Here is a 24,474-nt window from a genome sequence, read left to right on the forward strand (position 1 = left end):
GTTCTAACACTTTACTGTGCATTAGAATCACCTGGAGATCTTGTTAAAACAGATTCCTGGGTCCCACCCCAGAGTTCCTGATTCACTAAGTCTGGAGAGAAGCCTAATAATCTGCATTTCTAACAAATTTCTAGGTGTTGATGTTCCTGCTAGTCCAAGGACCACACTTTAGGAACCACTGCTGTAAGATCTGTGAGTCTCAAAATCTAGTAAAAAAGAGTGAGAAAGGGAGAAAAAGGAAAAGGGAGAGGGAGAGAGGGAGAAAGATTAAGCTAACAGGCAGTATTGGGGAAGGAGGCAGAGGAAAAAAGTGAATTCAAATACTTCCCTCCATCCCAATGCTTGCCTTTTACCTTGCTATTTAGCAAAGACTAACGAATCAATGATGACTTCTCAAAGTACAATCTATTAGGCCAACATACAAACCTTTTCATACTTAAGAGGAGAGACAGATGGTTTATATGACTTTTAGAGATATAACCATGCTAGAAACTCTTCCGCCTTTCAGTGAACTTAGGTGGTATTACTTTCGAGACACTGAATGATCAGAGAAAGCTAAGTAATGAGTGTCTCATATTTTTAAAAAATTAAGGTTCACTAGTAAAACATGTGTGAGCAATGATAATCAACAACTACCATGACATGCAGAAAATCCACACTACAGAAACAATATGATTGTGTTGGAATTTGTCAAACAAGTATTAAAATTTTATTTAAATGAACCTTTTTAAGTTATTGAGCCATGTTAAGGGAAAATATTAATTTTATTAGAACTTGAACAAATGTTTCACAAAGAAAACATTTTAACAAAATGGTATGGTGGCATAACAATAACAAAAAAGAGAACAGCAAAATGTGTAAAAGAAATATAAGGTGGAAAATTATTAAATATCTCATAATCCAGTGTGGAAATAAGAAGTCTAAATTTAAAAACAATGAATTTTAAAAAGCATAACTATAAAACAAAAGTTAATGCTTGTGCTATCCTAACCACAGACACATTCTTCAGCAAAACTTTAAAAGGCAGAGTTATATTTTATGGTATTTAATATATTTTTTCTGTTTTTTTCACAGAAATACAGATTGCTTATTCAATCTCACAGTTGAAAAAGAAATTTTAAGCACTGAGAAATAAGTATTCTACTATTTAAAATGACTGGTGAGACAAAACAATTGATTAGTCTTTAATGCTGTATTTTTCAACTGTACTAAGGACTTGACCCAACCAAAACAAATCTTAAGCTTCGGAACTCTCTAATGCCCAAGGAACGCCTCTGCCTGATTGCCATATATGGGAATCAAGAACCTAGTAATCATAGAGCACTCTCAGGGACAAATGTAGGAAGAGAGGACACAACAGAGTTTTCACAATTTTAACAAGCAATCTGTCACCATTTCAGACTACCAAATGCTAAAGACAAATTGTTTAAGTATATATCCCCACCTTTGCAATTTATATCTAAACACTGATATATTCATTTTTTAAGCAGACCACATCAGGTTAATAATGGTATAAATCAATTTGAAAACTATAATAAACTACTTCAAGAATAGGTATATTTTTCCATTATACCTTGACCATTACGCAAAGATGCAATTCTTACTTTCTTGGTAGTGAAGCCTATGGGAAATTAACTTGGAAATGTTTCAAAGAGATTGTCAACCAAAACACATTTCTACATGATTGTCATTTTAAAAGATAACAAATTTCATGTTTTTAAATGTCTTAAAACAACACAGTTGTAATGTTTATAAACATCAAAAGGCAAAAATTTAATAGTTAAGCCCTTTGCATTCTGAATATTTGAAATTTATACAATATGCCCAATTCAAACTTAAAATGAGGTATATTTTCTTTTAAAACATTAGATATCCAGCAAATATGTAATACCAGGAGCAGTTTCAAATTACAGTATATTCACAGGCTTGCTTTTTGTTTGCTTGTTTTTGCATTGTCCTGTCATATAACACACTGCGATGAGTCTTTGGATGTGGCATCTAACAAAAAAGAAAGCTGCACATGGTCACTCTCTGTGTTGAATTGTAAGTATATGAGATTAAAAACATCTTTGTGGATTATTTTTAAAACATGATAAACTGCATTACCAAACTTTAATTACGATTTTACATATGCAAGTATATATTAGAGATCATCTGTGCATTAACAATTGTATAGGGAAGCACTAAAAAACAAAAACATTATAATGATCTTATGGCAGTGCTTAAGAAATTGAGAATATTTTTATATGAAAAACCTATGCTGTAAAAAATCTGAGTCAAAGTTTTGCTTTTTGATTGCATGGGTTGCAACCCACAGAAAACAAGGAATAAATTGGTCAGGATATTTTTAGTTTAAGAAGCAAAAATTTAGGAACCAAAATATGCACACCACTGAAAATACTAATTCTTAAAATTATGCGGCTAAAAATTAAATCACCCTGTCCAGCAAGTTCCAAAAATTTCACACATTTCAAACATTAAGGCAACTTTTTCCAACTAAACAGTACTTTATAAAAATAGATGTCACTTCAAAACATTATATACATAGTGACAATAAATTTAGCTAGTTGTAATATTTAATACATTAATAAAGTTTCACATATTACAAAGAAATTATACTAGGTGCTTGCATATATGTGCAAGTAAAATTACAACTTTTAAAGTACAGGTTTTAAAACTGAGCGTAGTGAACGTCCTTCTTTAGTGAGTTCTCGTGTCACACACATACATGGCAAAGGGATTGCTTCCTCCCGTTTCTCGACAACATTGTAACTGCATTTCTTCAAGTGGTCGGCCATGCTTAGGATGTCAGCAAATTTCCATTCATTAACAGAACAAAATGCAGTACTAAATCGCCATACCTACAAGAAAATTCTACTTTAGATTTAAACAAGTCAATCTGTAGAGAATCAAAACACACTTTTTGCTCCTACTGCGTACATTTCTGCTATTGCAGAAGCATCCAATATAAAGTTTCAAATAGCTATAAAATTAAAAATTGGCAAATCCTTTTGGATACAAATATATCTGTCAAATATTTACAAGGTAAATCACTTCTATGACATTATGACTTCAATAAATTTAAAAACAATAAAAGACAAAACTCAGTATTAAAAATCACACCCCAATCTGGCTTACCAAATGATTTTTATAAAATTAAAACTGCACAAATTCAGAGCCATTTCCTAAAATATTATGTACTGCACACCATTCTTTCATACTCTCCAACTGGCTATCTAGAACTAACCACACTCTGGAGATACAATGCAAGTGTTTTTCTTTTTTTCTCCAGATTTTTCTCTCCCATTCCTATTTATACTATCAGTACTAAAAAATACCTTAGAATAATGTATGCCAAGGCAAGCTTATTTTCCTGCTGTTCACAAGTACTAAAGGTGCTTAATAATATTCAAGTACTTCGATTTGTTCAAAATCGCTCTGAAATTTTATATAAAAATAATATTTGTAAAGTGGATCCTATTTTAGTTCGTATCATTGTAAAACATGTTTCTAGGCAAAATATTCACCTGCCATCCCTATTCATGTCTGTAGGTAAAAATATTGGCTTCTTCCCCTTTTGTCCCCTCAACAGCTCTAGGCCCTAAAGCACTGTCAAATTATTAGTCCAGTAAAGACTGTGCCCCATGCCCCTCATCTTTACAAATGAAACATATAGCTACCTGAACTAGTAACAAGCATGAATGCAGAGCAGGACAGACCTAGATAACAAGCATGAATGGGGCAGGACAGGCCTAGGCATCCCTGCTAAGTGTATCAACAGGCAAATGTTGATACAGGGAACAGTTTACAATGCGTTGAACAGCAGATGCTTTAGAACAAGCCTGTCTAACCCGGGGCCCGTGAGCAGCATGTGGTCCAGGACAGCTTTGAATGCAGTCCAACACAAATTCGTAAACTGTCTTAAAACGTTATCTGAATTTTTTTTTTTTTTTTTTTTAGCTCATCAGCTGTAGTTAGTGTATTTTATGTGTGGCCCAAGACAATTTTTTCTACCAATGTGGCCCAGGGAAGCCAACAAATTGGACACCCCTGCTTTAGAGAGTGCCAGATTTATAAGCAAAACCCTCAGCATTTATTGCTTCTCAGGAAAGCAAGGTAATATCTTCTCGGGGTGGCTAGATGTCTTCAAATTTTGTGGGAAACCAATTATTTGTCAACTAGCAATAGAAAGTCCCCATTGTTCAGCACAAGGGTACCCCCTATACTCCTTAGGGTTATGATCAATTACCCTTTATGGAGTAATTTCCCAGGAGTCAGTGAAGGCCTAGTGATAGTATAGATGTCACTAGCCTCCCTTACCATTCCCTATGCTCACAAAACTACAAAGGCATTAGTTTTCTTTAAGCTTTGGCAGGTGAATTAGCTGAAAGATTCAATGGAGACAGGCAGTCTCTCTACTTCCGTACAACTGAGAGTCTGCTGAAGCAAACTTAGGAAAAGCAGGCAAAAGAAAATGTATGACTCCCCCTGCTGATTACAAGATTTCTTAGTAATGGATCCATCTTTCATCCAAGTACGCATCAAGTATTTACTGAGTGCCTACTACATAGTAGCTGCTATGCAAGGGAGTATTTTGGTTCCCTGAGAGTCCCACTTCTCAAGGAATTTACAGTCTAGTGACTGAAACTGATCAATCAATTTCAAAACAGCACAGTGAGTTCTTTAGTAGAGGTATATAATGGAGCACCACAGGAACACAGAGCAGTGCAACTCTCAGAAGGTGTCAGGGTTTGGGTGCCAAGAAGCTATCTTCAGGAGGTAAAACCTGAAGAGTAAGCAGGACACAGCAAGAAAGATGAAGATCAAAAGATGGAGAAACCAGTTTCCTAAGTCAATTAGTTGGCAAGCTTACTTAACCTCTGTTTGTCTGTAAAATGGGGACAGTGGATTATGTAAGTTAATACAAGTACTAATGCACACTGAGTAGCATATTGCAGGTACTCAAGTGTGAGTATTAGGGATGGCATACTTTAAAGACTTAATGCAAGAAAAAACATTAGGGAACTGTCAGTAAATCAACATGGTTACAGTATAAAATGAAAAGGAAAGTCAAAAGATAAAGATGAGATTACGAAAAGTCTCAAATGTTTTATTAAGGAGCTGGACTCTATCCCGGGGTGATGAACAAATATTAAACATGTTTTTAAGCACTGCAGTGACAGTGTAAGAACTGTATTCAAGAAAATACATATCACATTAGCTCTTGTGTAGAGAATATATTTTAGAAGGGCCCAAATGGAAGTAGGAACCCAGTTAGAAGGAAGCTGTTGTTGTAGTCTAGGAGACTACTAAAGTTGGGAATGAACTTGGGAAATGGCAGTGCAAACAGAGAAGCAAACCTGAGAGGTATGAGAAAGGGAAAATAAACAGGACTTCATGATTATCTGAATAAAAACAAAGGGGGGAGAAAAAGCAGTCAACATAACTCCTAAATTCCTGGTTTAGGAAACTTGGTGATGATGGTGCCACTTTCTCAGACTAAGAGGGGGAGGACTGGAGTAGGCTGGATATGTTGAGTTTGAGAAAGCTGTAGGGTAATCAAGTGGAAATGTCCAGTAGATGCTTGTGTATAGTGGAGCAAATGGCTAGGAGACAGATGTGTGACTAATCTATATAAATGATGGCGAGTTAAATTTGAAGAGTAGGTGAGATTTTCTGCAGGAATGATTATAGAATCCCCAAAAAACATTTCACTCCATATGTCAATACTAGTAGGCAAAGATAAAAAGACCATACTAAGAGTGTCCCATCCCAAAGGGAAGAAAAGATACAAAATCATATGGAAAACAAAAATACACACAAACACAAGTGGTAGAAACTTTCTGCCATCAGAAATTCCCTTTTGGGAAAAAAAAAAAATCATGAAACAATTTATGTGATCATTTATTGGTCAAAGCCTCAGGGAAACCAAGTGGATGTAGAATTCTGAAAAATCAGTGCAATGAATGAAAGAAAACCTAAAGGTGCTACAAATAAAGCAACCAGTTTGAATGCTGTGCAACTAAATGTAAAGTTTATCACAATTGTTTCCACTTTATAAAATGTAAAAGTGTCATATTGTAAGTGTTCAAAAATAAAAAACACCTTCAATCAAAGATATCTGTAATGCCTTCCAGGTCCTACTGAGTAGTGCCAAATAGAAGCTGAGCAAAAGTAGGGTATCACAGAAGGAAAATGGTGTAGCTTGAATTTGCTTAGGTCTGCCTAAATTTCCAGCTCAAGTTTCCAATACAGTATGCATCACTTCTTTGGACTCCACTAAACCGAGTCCCCACCCAAAATATCAAATCCTACTGCCCTACTGTTTTCTCACACGAGCCTGAAGCATTTCCTCATTCATCCATTTATGTTCCTCTGGTCACTTTAATATATGACCATAGTCGTAGTTATAACTTTTTCTCATCTCTCGCTATTTAGGTTATACCTGAAACAACCAAATCCTAAGAACGAAATGGCCATAGAATGGAGAGACAATTACAAGCAGGAAAAAAACCCTCTTCTTACTTCCTCCATTATCTTATGATGCAAATTTTTCAGATGGAGTCCAAATTAGAAAATGGTAAAATGGACCCAAACAAAAAAGAGTTGTTATAGAAAAATTGAGAAACATAAGTGGTCTCTGCCATATTAGATTATAATCTAGTTCTAGTAAACCTATAATTATGGCAAACAATTCTAACTATCCTAGTTCATTATTAATTTCCATTAAAAAAATTCTGTCATCACATTGATTTAGTAAGTTTTAGGGAATGGTCAATTTCTCAACAAGATATTAATTGTATTAATTCAGCAGTATTACGAAAGCCCTCTTTATGTCAAATAAAAGGCTGTAAAGATTACACTAACCTTTTCTTTTATCTGCCATGATGAATTTCCTTCTGGATACTTCCTTTTCCCCCACTGCAGTATGACCATGCCACGAGACTGAAGCAGGCTGCCACACACATCCCTCATTAACTTGGATACACATGAGAGCTGGCATAAACTGAAGCCATCAAGAAAGCCTGCAATATGCTGCAGGACCTCAAAAGGAAGACTACTTAGATGGTCATTATGTAATCCCAACACACAGTTTCTAGCAGGCTCCACTAATACTGTAGATACACATGGCTGAACTCCAAATGACCGCAAATGGCGATCATGTATAATCTTCGCTCCTTGTATTGATGGACAAAATCTACGCTGAGAATAGGTACAACCATAGTAAGCTAAAGGGCACCTCTGTTCCATCCAGCCATTGAGTCCAGCATGAATGTCACCATGCACATTCTTAAAATGGGAAGAAAATTCTTTCCTTCTAAATAACTGTCCACACACAAAGGTAAACATTGAACGCTGCTTGGGTTGGTACCTAGCGACACATTCCAATACTAAATCCAGCCCAAGTGTCTGAAATGGACTTGGATTTGAAAGCTGTGGATTGGCATGATCACAAGCTGAAGCTGAAGCTATCTCCCCAACCATTGTATTTGTAGCTAATATTGCAGATGGAAGTGAAAAAGTCTGAGTCCCAACGTCAATATGATAAATATCAGCCATGCGGCTATCAGATATACCCCGACCTCCTGGAGAATCTCCTAGACAAAACAGCAGCGCTGCTGTGATCAGATCTATTCCTTGGAGGCCCATGGGATCTTCTGCAACTTCCAAATCTGATGTATCTACTGCTTTATCTTCCTTTGGTTTAGACCAACATGAATTAGAAAGAAAATTGAATGAAGGAGCATGACTGAAAGATAAGACATCCACATTCTTCAAGTCCCCTAAGTCTACTTTTTTCCAACACAATTCACCTTCATCCTCATCATCTGGCATAAGGATATGCTGAACCGTGCCATTAGGCAAAGCACTGGATGGTATTATTTCCCTAAGTTGTGCTGCTACCGCAAGTGAGCTGGAAGGTTTTGAAGTGCCATCTGATGCCACACGGTCTCCATTTGTTAAGTTACTTTGTTTTGAATCACCATGTAAATTCTGATTCTGGTCTATGACCTGGGTACATATATTTTCCAAAGGAAAGCCATTACAAAGAGCTGAAGTGTCATAAGAACTTGTATTCAAGTCACATAATAAATCACTTGAACCATTTTGTTCAGACTGGGCATTCTGATCTGTGTCATTGTAGTCAATTCCACCTACTGCTCCTATCTCCTCCTCATAAAGATGATCTTGGTCTTTCAAGTTTTGATCCTCTAAGCTTTCTCTCGCATTTTGCTCTTCATCCATGTCATTTGGGATACTTGTATTTAACATGCCAATGTCTCTTGTAGCAGTATTCAGGATATCCAAAGCAGCAGCCAAACTTCTGGTTGTTTCTACAGTAGCTTGATAAAGTGCACCATAAGATTCTTCATCAACAGACACCAAACCATTAGTATGTGGTATTTCTGGGACACTTGATTTAACTGAGATTTGTTCTCTAGGTTTGGATACTTTATCAGTTGCTTTTGACATCATGGTGGCTACTTTGAGGGATTCTAAGAGCATCCTTTGGTCTTGAAGAGCCAAGGCCATATCCAATTGTGCCACTTCATCAACATCTCTGCTTAGATTTTCATATGATTTCCGGTCTGCATAACTAACTGGCCATCGATTCCATTCCATAGTACAGCACACCACACTTGCAGGACACATTTCCAGATGTTCAGCAACTTTATTTCGGGCCATGGTAAACGGACATCCAAAGTCACTATTTAAGCAAGGCACTCGTTCAAATGGACATAAAAGTCGATGCTCTTCAGCTTTACAAGAATGGAAAACTGCACCACAAACCAATGGACAACCAATCAAATCACAGGAAATCCCAGGCTCTGGTCTAGTCATGCACCGTCTACTGACACAATTCACACAATGGGAATGCTGCAGCTGCTCCTCCATAATGGCTAGCACAGCTCTGGTTGATGAAATGGAAAAAGATAAGAAGTTAGCCAAAAAATTGTTGATTTTTCAAAATCGTTTAATAATTAAATCACTAATGTATCTAATATCTTGGTTTATTTTAGGATGACATATATAAAATAAACATATGTAACCAGTTAATTTTACATATAATCAATGTCTTGAAAGGACGTAAGCACTTATATTCTAGTAACAATTCAATACTATAGAATGTCATAAGGGCTCATTTTTATATACCATATAACAATATGCCTAAAAGCGCAAAAGTTTCAAAATATATGATTTAAATTCTAATACTGTATACTACATAATGCTAAAAACAAGTTAACGTGCATTTTAGATTTCAGAGTGTTTTCACTTTTATCCTTCTAATTTCAACTAAACTGATTTTGATTGTACCCCACATTGCAGAGACTTCATATTACTAAAAAAGAACAGTATGAATTTCATGAATGTATTTAAAACTTTATTAGAAGTTTTCTTTTCATTCCTTCTAAATGAATTCATTTAAGATTTCATCTATTGATCCCTCCTTCTATATATGCCTTAATAAATTCCGCAACAAATTAAGTCTTAATTAGAACATACAAGGAATTTATCCAGAAAATAAAAGTTCTAGCTCAAGCTCTGTGGCTGTGGGCCAATCACTTACTTTTGAGGGTCACATTCATTCACTAAATGCCTATTTATTGTTTATCATGGATCAGGCACTGTGTTCGGTGTGGCAATATGAAGATTAGCAAGTCACGGTGCCTCCTCTCAAAAAGCTACAGCAAGATGTCAAAGACAGTAAAAAGTGTATGTCGTTTTTATGTGGTCCATATGATAGAAGTAAAATGGTACCAATAGAGAAGATAATAATCAATATGAGTAGGGATTAGAGAATAATTCACAGTAGTCTTGAAAGAGAGGTCTTAAGTACGGGAGGGTAAACTGGTAAAAACGAGAGGAATTCAGTGCTGAAGTAATAGCAAATGCAAATACCAAAAAGCATGAATTAGCAAAACCTCAAGTTCCCTAGTATTGTTGGATCACAGGGAAAAATGCAAGGTATCTGTAAAAGATGAGGCCAGAAAGGAATAAGGCAAATCATAATGAGTGCTTTATGCTGCTCTAAAGAGTTCACACTTTTACAACTGGAAGTCACTGAGAATTGTAAGCAGAGAAATAGTTCTATAAAATAACATGAATGGATTAAGTCTTTCCTGCTTTAAAATTTGCACTGTAACTTTTATAAAGAAAAGTTTTACATCAAAAAGAAAAGTCTAACCATAATATATTGACTTAATTATATTTAGTGAGTCTATTCAATGTATTTTTAGTATAATCAACTTCTTTACTGGCGTGTTTCCTATTAGCAATAAAAACTTAAAAGATTATTTAACCTCTAAAAACTGAAATAATAGTCATGGTGTCTCAAACCTGTAATCCCAGCACTTTGGGAGGCCAAGATAGGAGGGTCGTTTGAGGCCTAGAGTTCAAGACCAGCCTGGACAACATAGTAAGACCCTCTCTCTACAAAACAAAAACAAAAAAATTAGCCAGGCATAGTGACATGTACCTATAATCCTAGCTACTTGGGAAGCCAAGGCAGGAGGCTCAATTGAGCCCAGGAGATTAATGCTGCAGTAAGCCATGATTGTGCACCCCCGCATTCCAGCCTGGGTGACACAGTGAGACTCTGTCTCAAAAAGTGATAATAATAATTGAAATAATAACATAATATCCGCCCTTTGCCACCATTTTTTTTTCTTATCCAGTCAAGTTTTCTAAAGAAAAATACCACCAAAAAACTTCTAATCTCCTATATGTCCTTTAACTCTCTATTCTGGCTCTATTTTTACTACCCCTCTTAAAACCGCTCTGCTGAGAACCTCAATACTAAATCTGGAGGGCATATTTTTCCAGACCCCATCTTCCGTGGCCACTGTATCGTGATGATGACTAATCTCTTATTTTGGGACTATTACATCCTCTTACTTTTCATGATGTCACTCCAGTCTTTCTCCTACCCTTAGTTTTCTTAACTATTCCTCAATAATAATTACTTAAATATTGCATTTCTTCAGGGCTTGTGTCATTTTTTGCTTATTCTGTACATTCTCCCTGGGTGCTTTCATTTTCTCCAAAAGTTTCAATTACCACACATATGCTGAAAATCCATCTATACATCCTACCAGATTCCTCTTTCAAACTCCTCTTCACTCTCTACAATGGATTACTTATGATATATTTCTACTTGTATATGGCACGGGCAACTCAGTTCAACATTTCCAAAATCAAATTGCATTGTAGTAGACAAGAATTTTCTGGACTGGAAGGTGATTCTTACCCTGTTTTCTTCACCTCAGTGCATAAGACATTGTTAACCCTATGACATATTTTTCCATAAAATCTATCTTGGCTCCAAGTAACTAGTTAATCACTCCTCAATTGCTATTATCTTTTTCTCCAGTTGAGGCATGAGTTTTCTCAAACTAGAAGAACAAAAGTGTACCTGAATCATCATCAACAGAGTTTTTCTTGATTCAGTAGAAAAGTTCCAAATTGATATTATGGTGTTCAATGATGTCAAAGAAAAGACAAGGTACATACTCAACACCAAAACTGTATTTTTAAATTGTGTTAAAAATTACAAATTATGAGTTGAATATTTTTAAATGTTTATCTTCATAAATTTTAAAGATAAGTATAGAACTATAAAAATAGACATACTAAAATAGTCATATAGAAAAAGACTAGTGACAAACATTTGTAAATTAACCGGACATTTAAAGAGAAACTTTATTAAGAATTACAACAAATCTTACTGAGTGATTAGATTGTGAAACAGCTGTAGCTTTCTTATTTTGCAAGAACTAGACTGAGCTGATCTCACATGCTGAAGGTTACAAGCTTGACTGTTACTAAGGGAGAAACCTAAAAATACAAGCAGTTTCAACAGAAGTAACCAGTGCTCTCAGAACTTTTAGGGACACTTTATGTTACTGTACACACCATCACATGACACCACCAGGGAAAACACATCTTAAAAATATCACTTAATTCAAAAGCGCTTAAAATAGCGACTGCTTGAAACAGGGTCTGAGTTAAAAGCAAAAACAGCCATAATTTTCAAAGGTAGAAGGAAAGTAGTCAAGCTTCAAATAAATAGTCTCTTTTACACTATCCATCCCCCTTTGAATAAGGTTTTAAAAAAGCATTCATAGCAACAAGTTCATAACATTTATTATTTTCTGAAGTAGACTTAGAAGGAAGAGAGAACAGTAATTATGTGCCTATTTTATCCTTCTTTACATGTCTTTATAACAACCTGGAGGAAACTGAGGTTCAGAAAGAGTAAGTGATTTGCCAAGGTCATCTACCTAGTAAGTGGCAGAGCTAGGACTATACGTTCTAGCTCCATGTCCGATCAACATCCATGGACAATAACAGGTATGTTTACTTATAAAAGTTTAAAAACATAAGGTGGTACTTCTGTAACTGGTGATCCAATGTTAAGACATTATGTGAGTAATGGAGATTACACAACTTTGCTTGTAGTTTATCCCAGTACTTAATCACTCCTGTGGTCAAGAAAGTCTTTTGGTCTCTTCCAATTTTAATAGCATTTTACTCTGCTTTGAATATATATGTTTTAAATTATTTGAAGAATAATTTACATAGATAACGCTCATTATAAGTGTACAGAACATTACATTACTAAATTTAACAATTCTTAAAATAGCCATACAAATGAGGAATGAATTTCAATTCCATTTTCCTATTAACTATATTAAGAAAAAAATTAAGAAAATACAGTAGTCAATACTAAGAGTATTCTGAGTATTGAATTTAAAACTCCCCTAGATTCATCCTCCACCTAATCAAGACCACTAGATCAAATTAAACGTGCCTTTATAAAGTATTTTGCAACTGCCTGTAAATCCTGTAGAACAGGTTTAAAAACATCAATCTCTTATTTATCAGTTACACAGCAGGCACAGTAGAAAACAACTAACATCTCTAATAATTTACACTTGAATTTAAATTATTGGAAAAGTTTCGCTGGACCTGAAAATATTAGTAAATCATCAAATGTTTTCAATTCTTTCAATTTTCTCTAAGAGAAGTTCTTTGCCAACTTATACTCAGTGGCTGACAAGCAATTCATAAAAATAGTTCTAAGACATGGCATTTTCCCATATAATGAAATGAGATCTTGTCATTAAAGGCATAAATACATTGACCTCAAAAAAGTATTTTTAAAAATTCATTAAAATACATAAAGAGGTAAGTAAATATAAAGAAGTGCAAATTAGCATGATTTTAAAACATAAGAGTCATCTAATGTATTCAAAATAACCTGCTGCTTCAAGGCTGTTCCTAATGTCTGCCTTTACCTCTAACACACAGACAGATACACATATCTTTTCCTCTACACACACCCCTACTGCCTCAACCCTAAATCTCCGCTTATGTGTTCCTTTTCCACATACTCCAAAGACAAGGTATGGATCCCCTATTGTGTGTACCCATTACACACTGCCTTTTTCCCTGGTAATACTAGTGACTACTCTAAGTAAGTCATCGTTTTCTTTAATATCTATTTCCACAGGAAAACTATAAGCTCCATGAAAGTCAGAATCATCTCTATCTCATTCATTCTTATGTTCCCTACATTCAAAATTCTGCCTCAATTAGAGACTCATTTGTGTTAAATACACGAAGAATTATAAGGAAATAATGAAATGGACAAATCACGAGTCTTCATTTCATGGAAAACTACATATTCCACATAAAAATACCTTACAGATCTGGCATCAATCAAACTGAATCAAAATTACTTCACTGTACTGGCCATAAAAAGTCAATGGTGCTCAAACATATGTTGAGCACATAAGTAATATGTTTCAGGCATTATATATGGAGTTAGACAAATCATCTATCAAAAAAGCAAATCAGAGAAAGTTAGTTTCAACCTTCCATTGTTTTAAAATCTTAAATAATAATAATATGAGAAACACAGGAAGAAGCATTTACCTTATATATTTCTACTATTTTAATTCCCTAATCAAACCTGCAGACCAATTACTGGAAAAAAAAAAAAAATGAATACAGAAGCACTGGGTTCAAAAAGAAAGGAAGAGATTAAGGTCTACACATGCAAAGGTGCCTGAAATAGAGAGTGAGAAAAAGAAGTTCAAAATAGGAAGTGCTATCAGCCTACAGCTTAATATTACAATTAACATGGTATTAAATAAAATATACTTAAAACAGTAATATACTGTTCCAATGTAAGGCTGATATAAAACTATAGACAGATTTGTTCAATTAACCATTATTACAAGTTAAGTCCACAAATGAAATTTCAAATTTAGCAATCACTTATCAGCTCTTCCAGTGCAAATCTCATCCCTTGTAAAGTCCAGAGGTACTAGTGCATAGTACCTCTACTGACTGATCTGTTCATCAGGCGCACTCAGCTTTAAAAAATGATAATAAATCTATACCTCAGTTAGGCATCTTATCTTACTGTTTAAAAAGAGGTGGGTTTGGGGGGCACTGGTTAGACAAAATCAAAAAGACATCCTTAAATTACCAACTCAAAGCACTAGCTTTCAATCCCAAATGGCTAAATGGATTACAAGGTATACATTCTTTTATTAAACTTTCGTTTTCATTTATAAAATGGATGACCTAATTATATGGATTTTTTTTACGTTTTATTGTTCCAGATATATCAAAACATATATTCTTCATTTCTAAATATGGTCATGGTCATGAGTAGCATATTCTAAAGCGATATCTATTTGCAATATTCTCCACTAAATAAGCAAATGAAATGATCACAGACTTACATAGGAAATTGAAATAGTATTAATAAATATTTAATACTCAGACTAGAACCTATTTGAGTTGATACTCAGATAAAAATAATCCACCCAAATGGCAGAACTCAGTTTATTAAAACAGGTAACATGACATGGGGGAATGGGCTTCCAAGGAGTCTCAGCTTAGTGACCTTGAGGCAGTTACTTTACTCTGGAAACAACCTAGAACTTTAAAAAGGTTGTTTACAATTATGTGTATGTCCAATAGGATATAAACATGTACTTCTCAGAAACCAGATGTACTTCGATTTGCACAACAGCCACACTTACATACACAAAAATTGTATGTGTAATTATTTTTATGAGATCATTAATTAAATGCAATCATACGAAGAACTACCTAGTAATAACATTACCCATTCTTTAAAAAAAAGATTTTCATAGACTGGGTTTTAACTGATCCGCCTGTCTGCATCTAACATCTATCTACCTAAAATACAGAAGCAACTTGTTTAAGGCCAATCTCCTCTATTTCATCACACTGAATTTGAATTTAATTTATATTTTATACAGCCTTTGACTCAATTGTTTTATGTCAAAAAATTCTACAAATACAATGACATTCCATAGTATGTACTAACTCCTTTTATCAAATAAGCAGTCTTAGGAACTGAATTAAAAGATTTATCCAAAATCATACGGAATAGCATAGGGCTTACCCATTAAAATATTCACATCTTAGAAATATGTTATATCAAACAGTAAGCATTAACGAATGCCTATTTTGGTGACCTTAAGGTACCTCTCTATACACGCTATCATTACCTATATAATATTGCTTTTTAATGATATATTAGGACACTTTTTAGAAGAAGTCTCCCAATGCTAGACCGGGAGAAATACTGGATTGAAATTAAATACCTAGTACACTTGGTATACATTAAAGTGTGCCTATACTGGAAACCTCAGTTCTCTTATAGTATTCACGGAACTCCACTATTACCAGAATTTAAAAAAAAAAAAAAAAAAAAAAAAAGTTACGTCACGGCACTAAAGTGCTAGGTAAAAACAAATTGGCAATTTAAAAAGTTAGCAAAACACCATGTTACCCCCAATTAAACTTCTGTGATGAGAAACAGTGACTAAGCATTAAGAAGAGTGATTCAGCGGAAACCGCATATTGAAATCTAACCCTCTGAAAAACCCTAAAGGTTTATTTTATGCTACTCTTTTCCTTTTGCCATGTCAACAACTGGACTGCTTTGGAAAACCTTAGTATGTGCAAATGCAAAACCTGTTAATATAATTTGCATAGGTCTCTAAAGAACAAACAGTATTGAAATTGAGCAAATGGAAATTTAAAAAGTTTGGGATTTTGTATTAAAAGAGTTTTAACTTAATCTACACCGATATCATAATGCCCATAAATAACTTCATCTTGGATCAGAGTCAACGAAGTAATCATGGAATGGAATAAAAGGTCAATTCGTTCCCAAGCATCTTTTATTTGGGACTTACGACAGGGCTCAAAAAAAAAAAAAAAAAAAAAAAAAAAAAAAAAAACAAGAGAAAGGGAGAGGGAAATGGAGTACTAGGATCATGGTAAATACATACTGTTCTGCCTCTTTGCCTCTATACTCCCAAATACACACGTTAAAAACATATTGGCAGATTACTCCGAATTCAGCACGCGCTCTATAAACCCCTTCCAAGCAAAGCAGTTCCAAGGTGCAGGTCGTGGAACACCACAAATAACCTCAGGTCTGCAAAATAAGGAAGTTTCCCTTTAATAACGACCGAGGCTAAGGATAAGAACCTCTCACTTCCATGAATGGAAAAGTTACCAACTTTGCTCATCCCGTGCAGACAGTGGATGATGCCTCCCTAGTCTTACTTTAACCCATTTGTCCCCAAAGAACCCAAGTTTCTAAAAGCCAGACTCAACAAGAAGCTTAGGATTCCCTAAGTTTAACTCCTCCTTCGTCCCTTCCCAACACACAGACACACAAACTGGGGGGAACACGGAGGTCGGTACCCTCGGGGCTTGAGTCGCCATTTGCTGACCTCAACGGCTGGCCCGGCATGCTGCCGGGCGCGGACACCAGCGCCACGGACGCCTTCTCAGCGCGACCGGACGGCCGACCCGGGACGCGCAAGGACCGGGGTCAGCCGCCTTTCCTCCACTCCAGGCCGGGCCCGTCAACCCCACGGTCGCCAGCGCCAGCGCCTTGATCCCGGCTGCCGGCCTCTAACTGCCCAGCCGCCGCCTCGGTCCCCACCGCAGGGCGGACGGCGCCGGCCTCCCCTGCCGGCCTCCCGACACTCACCGGCCAGCGCGGCCGAACCGCGGCCCAGGCCCTAGCTGCCCTGGACGCCGTGCCCAGCTGCTCCGCTCTGTCCCGGCGACGGTCAGTGCCCCACACAGCCGTCCGGACCGCCTCCTCCACCCCTCTTCCCCAGCCGGGCCGCCGCCTTTTCTCTTCTCCAGCCGGCCTACTCCAGAGGCAGCCGCCCTCCTGGCGCGCCCCGCCCCGCCGCGCCCTGCCGCGCCCCGCCCACCCGGCCCGGCCTCTGCCGACAGCTGGGCGGGGACGCTCACGCAGGCCCGGCGGGGACGCGCACGCTGCCCTCTGACCCGGCAGCCACGTGGCTAGAGTAGGGTCTGGAGAGAGCTCCTGCTGTGGCGAGTCCTGTCGTTGGTTTCCCGCGGCGCCCCGTGAGGCTCCGCCCTGGCGGTGCTAGCAAACCCTGTTCGATTTTAGAATCTTACATTCCTAGAGGGAATCCTAGACCCCTCATTTTACAATTGAGGAAACAGGCCCCAGTAGCATGACTTGTTCCCGCCGCTAGTTGAAGGAGAAGCAGCCCCGATACCTTGACTCCGGGGCACTGCTTTCCCTTTGGCTCATTTTTGGAGGAAATGGGTCAGCCCTTGCTCGACCTTTGGTGATTGCCGCCACAGGCCTTCCCGCCGGCTAACCCAGCGTGCCCAAGTCCCATGACTTACTGCCAGGAGGGTGCTGTGACCCGTTATCCCCTGTCGGGTTTTATGTCCCCCGGGACGGAACGCAGCCCTGGATCCCGGCGGGCGGCAGAGCCTCTCTGGAGCTCAGACGGGACAGCCCACCAGGGTCTGCTTCTGTGAGGGGCTGAGGCGTCATTCCGGGAAGGTAATTAGCTGGGGAGGGGGATTGAAGCCGCTTTTGCAGTGTACCTTACCTATGACTGAGGAGTAAAGAAATCCCACAGGGCTATATCAAAGAATGGATGTCCACGCCCCAGCTGCCACCACCAAGCCTTGGTCTACGGCCGAGGGACAGTGATTCCGAGCTCTGGGTGGTGGGAGCCGCTCACCCGCCCCCGCCCCTCTGTCGGGGACTCCTGCCCACCCCTATGGCAAGAGAATTACAACAAAGGGAAGATGGCTGTAATCCTGGCAGTGGGGATTGGGGCAGAGCCAGGAAAACACTGTTGTCATCCTTTTTGTGGCTGCTTCTTTACGCCCTGCTGTTGTGCTTTGGGAAAGAGAGCTCACACATAACTTGCTATCCTACAGAGAAATGACTCTCAGACCTGTGGGTTTTTCAGATCCGTAAATTAAAACAAAGACTGAGTTAGGAACTTAGATTACAGAGTAAAGACTGATTCCTTAAATGATTAACTTTTTGAAAAATTATCTGTTTCCCTTATTTTGCCTAATTTGACTGCAGACAGGCTCTGGTCCTCGGTTCAGACCTTGAGAACCACTGTCCAGAGAGCTACATGGTCAGGATGGGGAAACAAGCAGGATGGCCTGGTGGGAGAGGATGTAGGTGCTGCTACACTATGGCCCCCCTCCATGCTTACTGTCCTGGATTGAGTCACAGACCTTTCTTTTGCTTTAGTTGTCCTCTTATAAAGGATCTAAAATAGATTATCTCTAGAACCCTTTCCAGCTTTAAAATTCTGTGAATCTCTAATTATACTTTTTGAGATCTGGGGCTTTACCTTCCACTAAGTCATCTAGCTGACACAAGGTCACTCTCACCCGCCTGAAGCTGAGTCATTCAGGCTGGAAATCTCATTATCTTCTTTTCCCCTTCATCTCATTAATTTTCCGTGTCCAGACAATTATTTAAAATCCTTTTTTTCTTTCACCTTCATTCCTAGTTACTGTTAAATCAAGTTTAGCCTAAAGCAGCCTCCTTACATATTTTAAGTTCAGCCTAAAGGTTTCTGTGTACACCGTGAACTATAATAAGTGGAGGAGTAAACAGACCATAGCCCACACTTCTGTCAATCACTGAGTTTGGCCAATCAAATGTAGCCAGTTGTTTGAACCTCGTTCAAATAAGACAAACCCTAACCTGTAACCAATCCAGCTATTTCTATACCTCAGTTCCATTTTCTGTACGTCACTTTCCTTCTTCTGTCCGTAAATCATCTTCCACCATGTGGCTGTGCTGGAGTCTCAGAGCCTCCTCTGGCTCAGGAGGCTGCCTGATTCGTGAATTGTTCGTTGCTCAAACTCCTTTAAATTTAATGTGGCTGAAGTTTATTTTAAACATTATTGTCTTAAACAAATTTGGATTTCTGCTGTTGCCTAACCAGTCCTTTCTCCTGCACTGTCTGCTATCTCAAATCCACTATCAACACAATTCTTCCTAAGACACTCATTTTATCTTGTTATTTTTGTATTCAGACATCTCGATGGGATGGTGTCTTAGTATGTGTATTAGTCAGGGTTCTCTAGAGGGACAGAATTAATAGGGCAGATACATATAAAACGGAGTTTATTAAGTATTAACTCACACGATCACAAGGTCCCACAATAGGCCATCTGCAAGCTGAGGAGCAAGGAGAGCTAGTCTGAGTTCCAAAACTGAAGAACTTGGAGTCTGATGTTCAAGGGCAGGAAGCATCCAACATGGGAGAAAGATGTAGGCTGGGAGGCTAGGCCAGTCTAGCCTTTTTACGTTTTTCTGCCTGCTTTATATCCTAACTGCAATGGCAGCTGATTAGATGGTGCCCACGTAGATTAAGGGTGGGTCTGCCTTTCCCAGCCCACTGACTCAAATGTTATTCTCCTTTAGCGACACCCCCACAGACATGCCTATGATCAATACTTGACATCCTTCAAGTCAATCAAGTTGACACTCAATATTAACTGTCCCAGTCTGTGTATGCTGCTATAACAAAATATTACAAACTGAGTAATTATACATTACAAGAAATTAAAATTATAAAGAAGAAAAATTTATTTTCTCACAATTCTGGAGGCTGGGAAGTTCAAGATCAAGGCATGGGCAGATTTGGTTGTCTGTTAAAGGTCCCATCTGTGCTTCTAAGATAGCACATTGAACACCTCTTCCTCTGGAGAAGAGTAAAGCTCTGTCCTCATAGCAGAAGGTGAAGGGGCAAGAGTAAAAATTCCCTTTGCCAAGCCCTCTTATAAGGGCACCTAATCCCATTCATTCAGGCAGAGCTCTTAAAACTCAGTCACCTCCCAAAGGCCATGCTTTCCAACACTGTTGCATGGGGGTTAAGTTTCAATATGAATTTTTGAGACAGGGACAAAACCATTCAGACCATAGAAGATGGCTACCTAGAGCCCATGAGATACAGTCTCAACTCCTATCTTCAGTTGCTCAAAGTAAATCTTTCATTTTAGCCTGATTTGTTTCTTTCTTTTATCTACCAAACACTATGCACAGTCCAATTCCAAGCCACCTGTGATCATAGTAAATCTGAGGTTCCTGCTTCTTAAATATACAGCTCTAATACCATGTCCTCTCTGAGAGGACTCTGTAGCAAATACTATCTGTTTTCAGCACTTTTACATGTACCAGATGGCACTGTTACCTTTTTCACAAATCTATATGTAAAACATATAGATTCACATGTAGATACTGGCTCACAGATTATCTCCCAAATTCATGGAAGCAGATTTTGTATCACTTTTATATCTTCCCCAACTATCTAGTATACTACCATGTACATTGTAGATGCATAGTGTTTTATTTGAAAAATAAAATATTTACTTTTCCTGTCATTTGACCTTATCCTCATTTTCTGTGTATCTTCTATTTACCTTCTATTGGTGCCTTTCCAAGAGAATGTATCAAAGTGTAAGGTGAGCAGAAAGAATGCCAGAAATCACAAATTTCTTTAAATATACCCTCCTCTCTAATATACATGTATTTTGACATAGACTTCTAGAGGAAAGCTCTCATCTGTATGACTTAGCCACTCAGAGAAGTGACGGGGACCCTGGAAATTCAAGGTTTTTTAAAAAAAGGAGGAAAGGGCAATATTAGGTTTAACCTACCTGCTGCCTTAGAGGAAAGCCTTACCTGCTCCTCACATCACACCCCACATGCTGTCACATACAGGCTTGGACAAGACCTAATGGTTTTTTCTAGAGGCCATACCCAAGTTGAGGAAGGAATAAGAACTATAAAAATGACACCACAAGTACAAAGCCTTGACAAGACTAGACTGTAAGAGAGAGAAGTTATCAAAGAAAATAAATTCAGTTGCTAAATAAAGTAAATTCAGCAACCAGACAAATGGCTCTACCCTTTGTTCAATGTTAGGATAAACAGACCTATGTTCAAGTAGGTTTTCTTTTCCAACTAAACCAGCCTGTACTCAGGTAGCCCAGGGCCAAGGCAACAGATAAGTTAGGACTAAAGTCTAAGTCATGTTCTAATTAAGGAAAGGATCATTGCCAGAGACAAGTGTTATTGGGTGGGGGCTGATTTGCAGCTGTGAAATCATGGGACAATCAGAATTACCAGCTGGGACTGTGGTGGGAAATACCATTCCTCTTTTATGATATGCTACTCTGGAATTACAAGAAAGAAAGAGTCAGTTTGAATCACCTAATTCCCAGAGTCTAGAATCTAGTAGCTATAACTATAGTTCCTGTATAAGTTCATTTGAAGTATGAGGAATATGATAATTAACATACATTTATATGATAATTGAAGCAGCCTGCCAAGGGTAATACTCATAACCCAAAGTCAACCTTGCAATTTTATCTAAATTTTCAAGAGAATTTGAACCGAGGCAGCCTGGAATATTGGAAAAGCAGAAGACCAGGGTTTTGTTCCTGTACACCACAGACTTACTATAGGACATTATTGAAATTATCTATCATGTGCATTTCAATATTTCACAGTTTGAATTATTGTAATTAGATTTCTTTTTTTTTTATTATTATACTTTAAGTTGTAGGGTACATGTGCATAACGTGCAGGTTTGTTACATATGTATACTTGTGCCATGTTGGTGTGCTGCAGCCATCAACTCGTCATTTACATCAGGTATAACTCCCAATGCAATCCCTACCCCCGCCCCCCTCCCCATGATAGGCCCCGGTGTGTGATGTTCCCCTTCCTGAGTCCAAGTGATCTCATTGTTCAGTTCCCACCTATGAGTGAGAACATGCGGTGTTTGGTTTTCTGTTCTTGTGATAGTTTGCTAAGAATGATGGTTTCCAGCTGCATCCATGTTCCTACAAAGGACACAAACTCATCCTTTTTGATGGCTGCATAGTATTCCATGGTGTATATGTGCCACATTTTCTTAATCCAATCTGTCACTGATGGACATTTGGGTTGATTCCAAGTCTTTGCTATTGTGAATAGTGCTGCAATAAACATTCGTGTGCATGTGTCTTTGTAGCAGCATAATTTATAATCCTTTGGGTATATAGCCAGTAATGGGATGGCTGGGTCATATGGTACATCTAGTTCTAGATGCTTGAGGAATCGCCATACTGTTTTCCATAATGGTTGAACTAGTTTACAATCCCACCAACAGTGTAAAAGTGTTCCTATTTCTCCACATCCTCTCCAGCACCTGTTGTATCCTGACTTTTTAATGATCATCATTCTAACTGGTGTGAGATGGTATCTCATTGTGGTTTTGATTTGCATTTCTCTGATGGCCAGTGATGATGAGCATTTTTTCATGTGTCTGTTGGCTGTATGAATGTCTTCTTTTGAGAAATGTCTGTTCATATCCTTTGCCCACTTTTTGATGGGGTTGTTTGTTTTTTTCTTGTAAATTTGTTTGAGTTCTTTGTAGGTTCTGGATATTAGCCCTTTGTCAGATGAGTAGATTGCAAAAATTTTCTCCCATTCTGTAGGTTGCCTGTTCACTCTGATGGTAGTTTCTTTTGCTGTGCAGAAGCTCTTTAGTTTAATGAGATCCCATTTGTCAATTTTGGCTTTTGCTGCCGTTGCTTTTGGTGTTTTAGACATGAAGTCTTTGCCCATGCCTATGTCCTGAATGGTACTACCTAGGTTTTCCTCTAGGATTTTTATGGTATTAGGTCTAAGATTTAAGTCTCTAATCCATCTTGAATTAATTTTCGTATAAGGAGTAAGGAAAGGATCTAGTTTCAGCTTTCTACTTATGGCTAGCCAATTTTCCCAGCACCATTTATTAAATAGGGAATCCTTTCCCCATTTCTTGTTTCTCTCAGGTTTGTCAAAGATCAGATGGCTGTAGATGTGTGGTATTATTTCTGAGGACTCTGTTCTGTTCCATTGGTCTATATCTCTGTTTTGGTACCAGTACCATGCTGTTTTGGTTACTGTAGCCTTGTAGTATAGTTTGAAGTCAGGTAGCGTGATGCCTCCAGCTTTGTCCTTTTGACTTAGGATTGTCTTGGAGATGCGGGCTCTTTTTTGGTTCCATATGAACTTTAAAGCAGTTTTTTCCAATTCTGTGAAGAAACTCATTGGTAGCTTGATGGGGATGGCATTGAATCTATAAATTACCTTGGGCAGTATGGCCATTTTCACGATATTGATTCTTCCTATCCATGAGCATGCTATGTTCTTCCATTTGTTTGTGTCCTCTTTTATTTCACTGAGCAGTGGTTTGTAGTTCTCCTTGAAGAGGTCCTTTACATTCCTTGTAAGTTGGATTCCTAGGTATTTTATTCTCTTTGAAGCAATTGTGAATGGAAGTTCATTCCTGATTTGGCTCTCTGTTTGTCTGTTACTGGTGTATAAGAATGCTTGTGATTTTTGCACATTAATTTTGTATCCTGAGACTTTGCTGAAGTTGCTTATCAGCTTAAGGAGATTTTGGGCTGAGACAATGGGGTTTTCTAAATATACAATCATGTCATCTGCAAACAGGGACAATTTGACTTCTTCTTTTCCTAACTGAATACCCTTGATTTCTTTCTCTTGCCTAATTGCCCTAGCCAGAACTTCCAACACTATGTTGAATAGGAGTGGTGAGAGAGGGCATCCCTGTCTTGTGCCAGTTTTCAAAGGGAATTTTTCCAGTTTTTGCCCATTCAGTATGATATTGGCTGTGGGTTTGTCATAAATAGCTCTTATTATTTTGAGGTACGTTCCATCAATACCGAATTTATTGAGCGTTTTTAGCATGAAGGGCTGTTGAATTTTGTCAAAAGCCTTTTCTGCATCAATTGAGATAATCATGTGGTTCTTGTCTTTGGTTCTGTTTATATGCTGGATTATGTTTATTGATTTGCGAATGTTGAACCAGCCTTGCATCCCAGGGATGAAACCCACTTGATCATGGTGGATAAGCTTTTTGATGTGTTGCTGAATCCGGTTTGCCAGTATTTTATTGAGGATTTTTGCATCGATGTTCATCAGGGATATTGGTCTAAAATTCTCTTTTTTTGTTGTGTCTCTGCCAGGCTTTGGTATCAGGATGATGTTGGCCTCATAAAATGAGTTAGGGAGGATTCCCTCTTTTTCTATTGATT

At 37.9% G+C, this 24,474-nt stretch overlaps 1 protein-coding gene across 3 annotated transcripts; it reads right to left on the bottom strand.

Moving 5' to 3' along the window:
* Positions 1–675: 675 nt before the first annotated feature.
* FBXO30 (F-box protein 30) lies at positions 676–17,250 on the bottom strand. 3 transcript variants are annotated; one of them, XM_015137159.3, is made up of 3 exons: positions 17,060–17,250; positions 6,868–8,914; positions 676–2,861 (listed from the first exon to the last, which is right to left on the bottom strand). In XM_015137159.3, exons 2-3 carry the CDS (start codon positions 8,896–8,898, stop codon positions 2,658–2,660), a joined length of 2,235 nt encoding a protein of 744 aa, XP_014992645.2. In that variant the 5' UTR covers positions 8,899–8,914; positions 17,060–17,250; the 3' UTR covers positions 676–2,657.
* Positions 17,251–24,474: the final 7,224 nt, after the last annotated feature.

The sequence above is a fragment of the Macaca mulatta genome, chromosome 4, assembly GCF_049350105.2.
Source record: "Macaca mulatta isolate MMU2019108-1 chromosome 4, T2T-MMU8v2.0, whole genome shotgun sequence".
Classification (NCBI taxonomy): Eukaryota; Metazoa; Chordata; class Mammalia; order Primates; family Cercopithecidae; genus Macaca; species Macaca mulatta.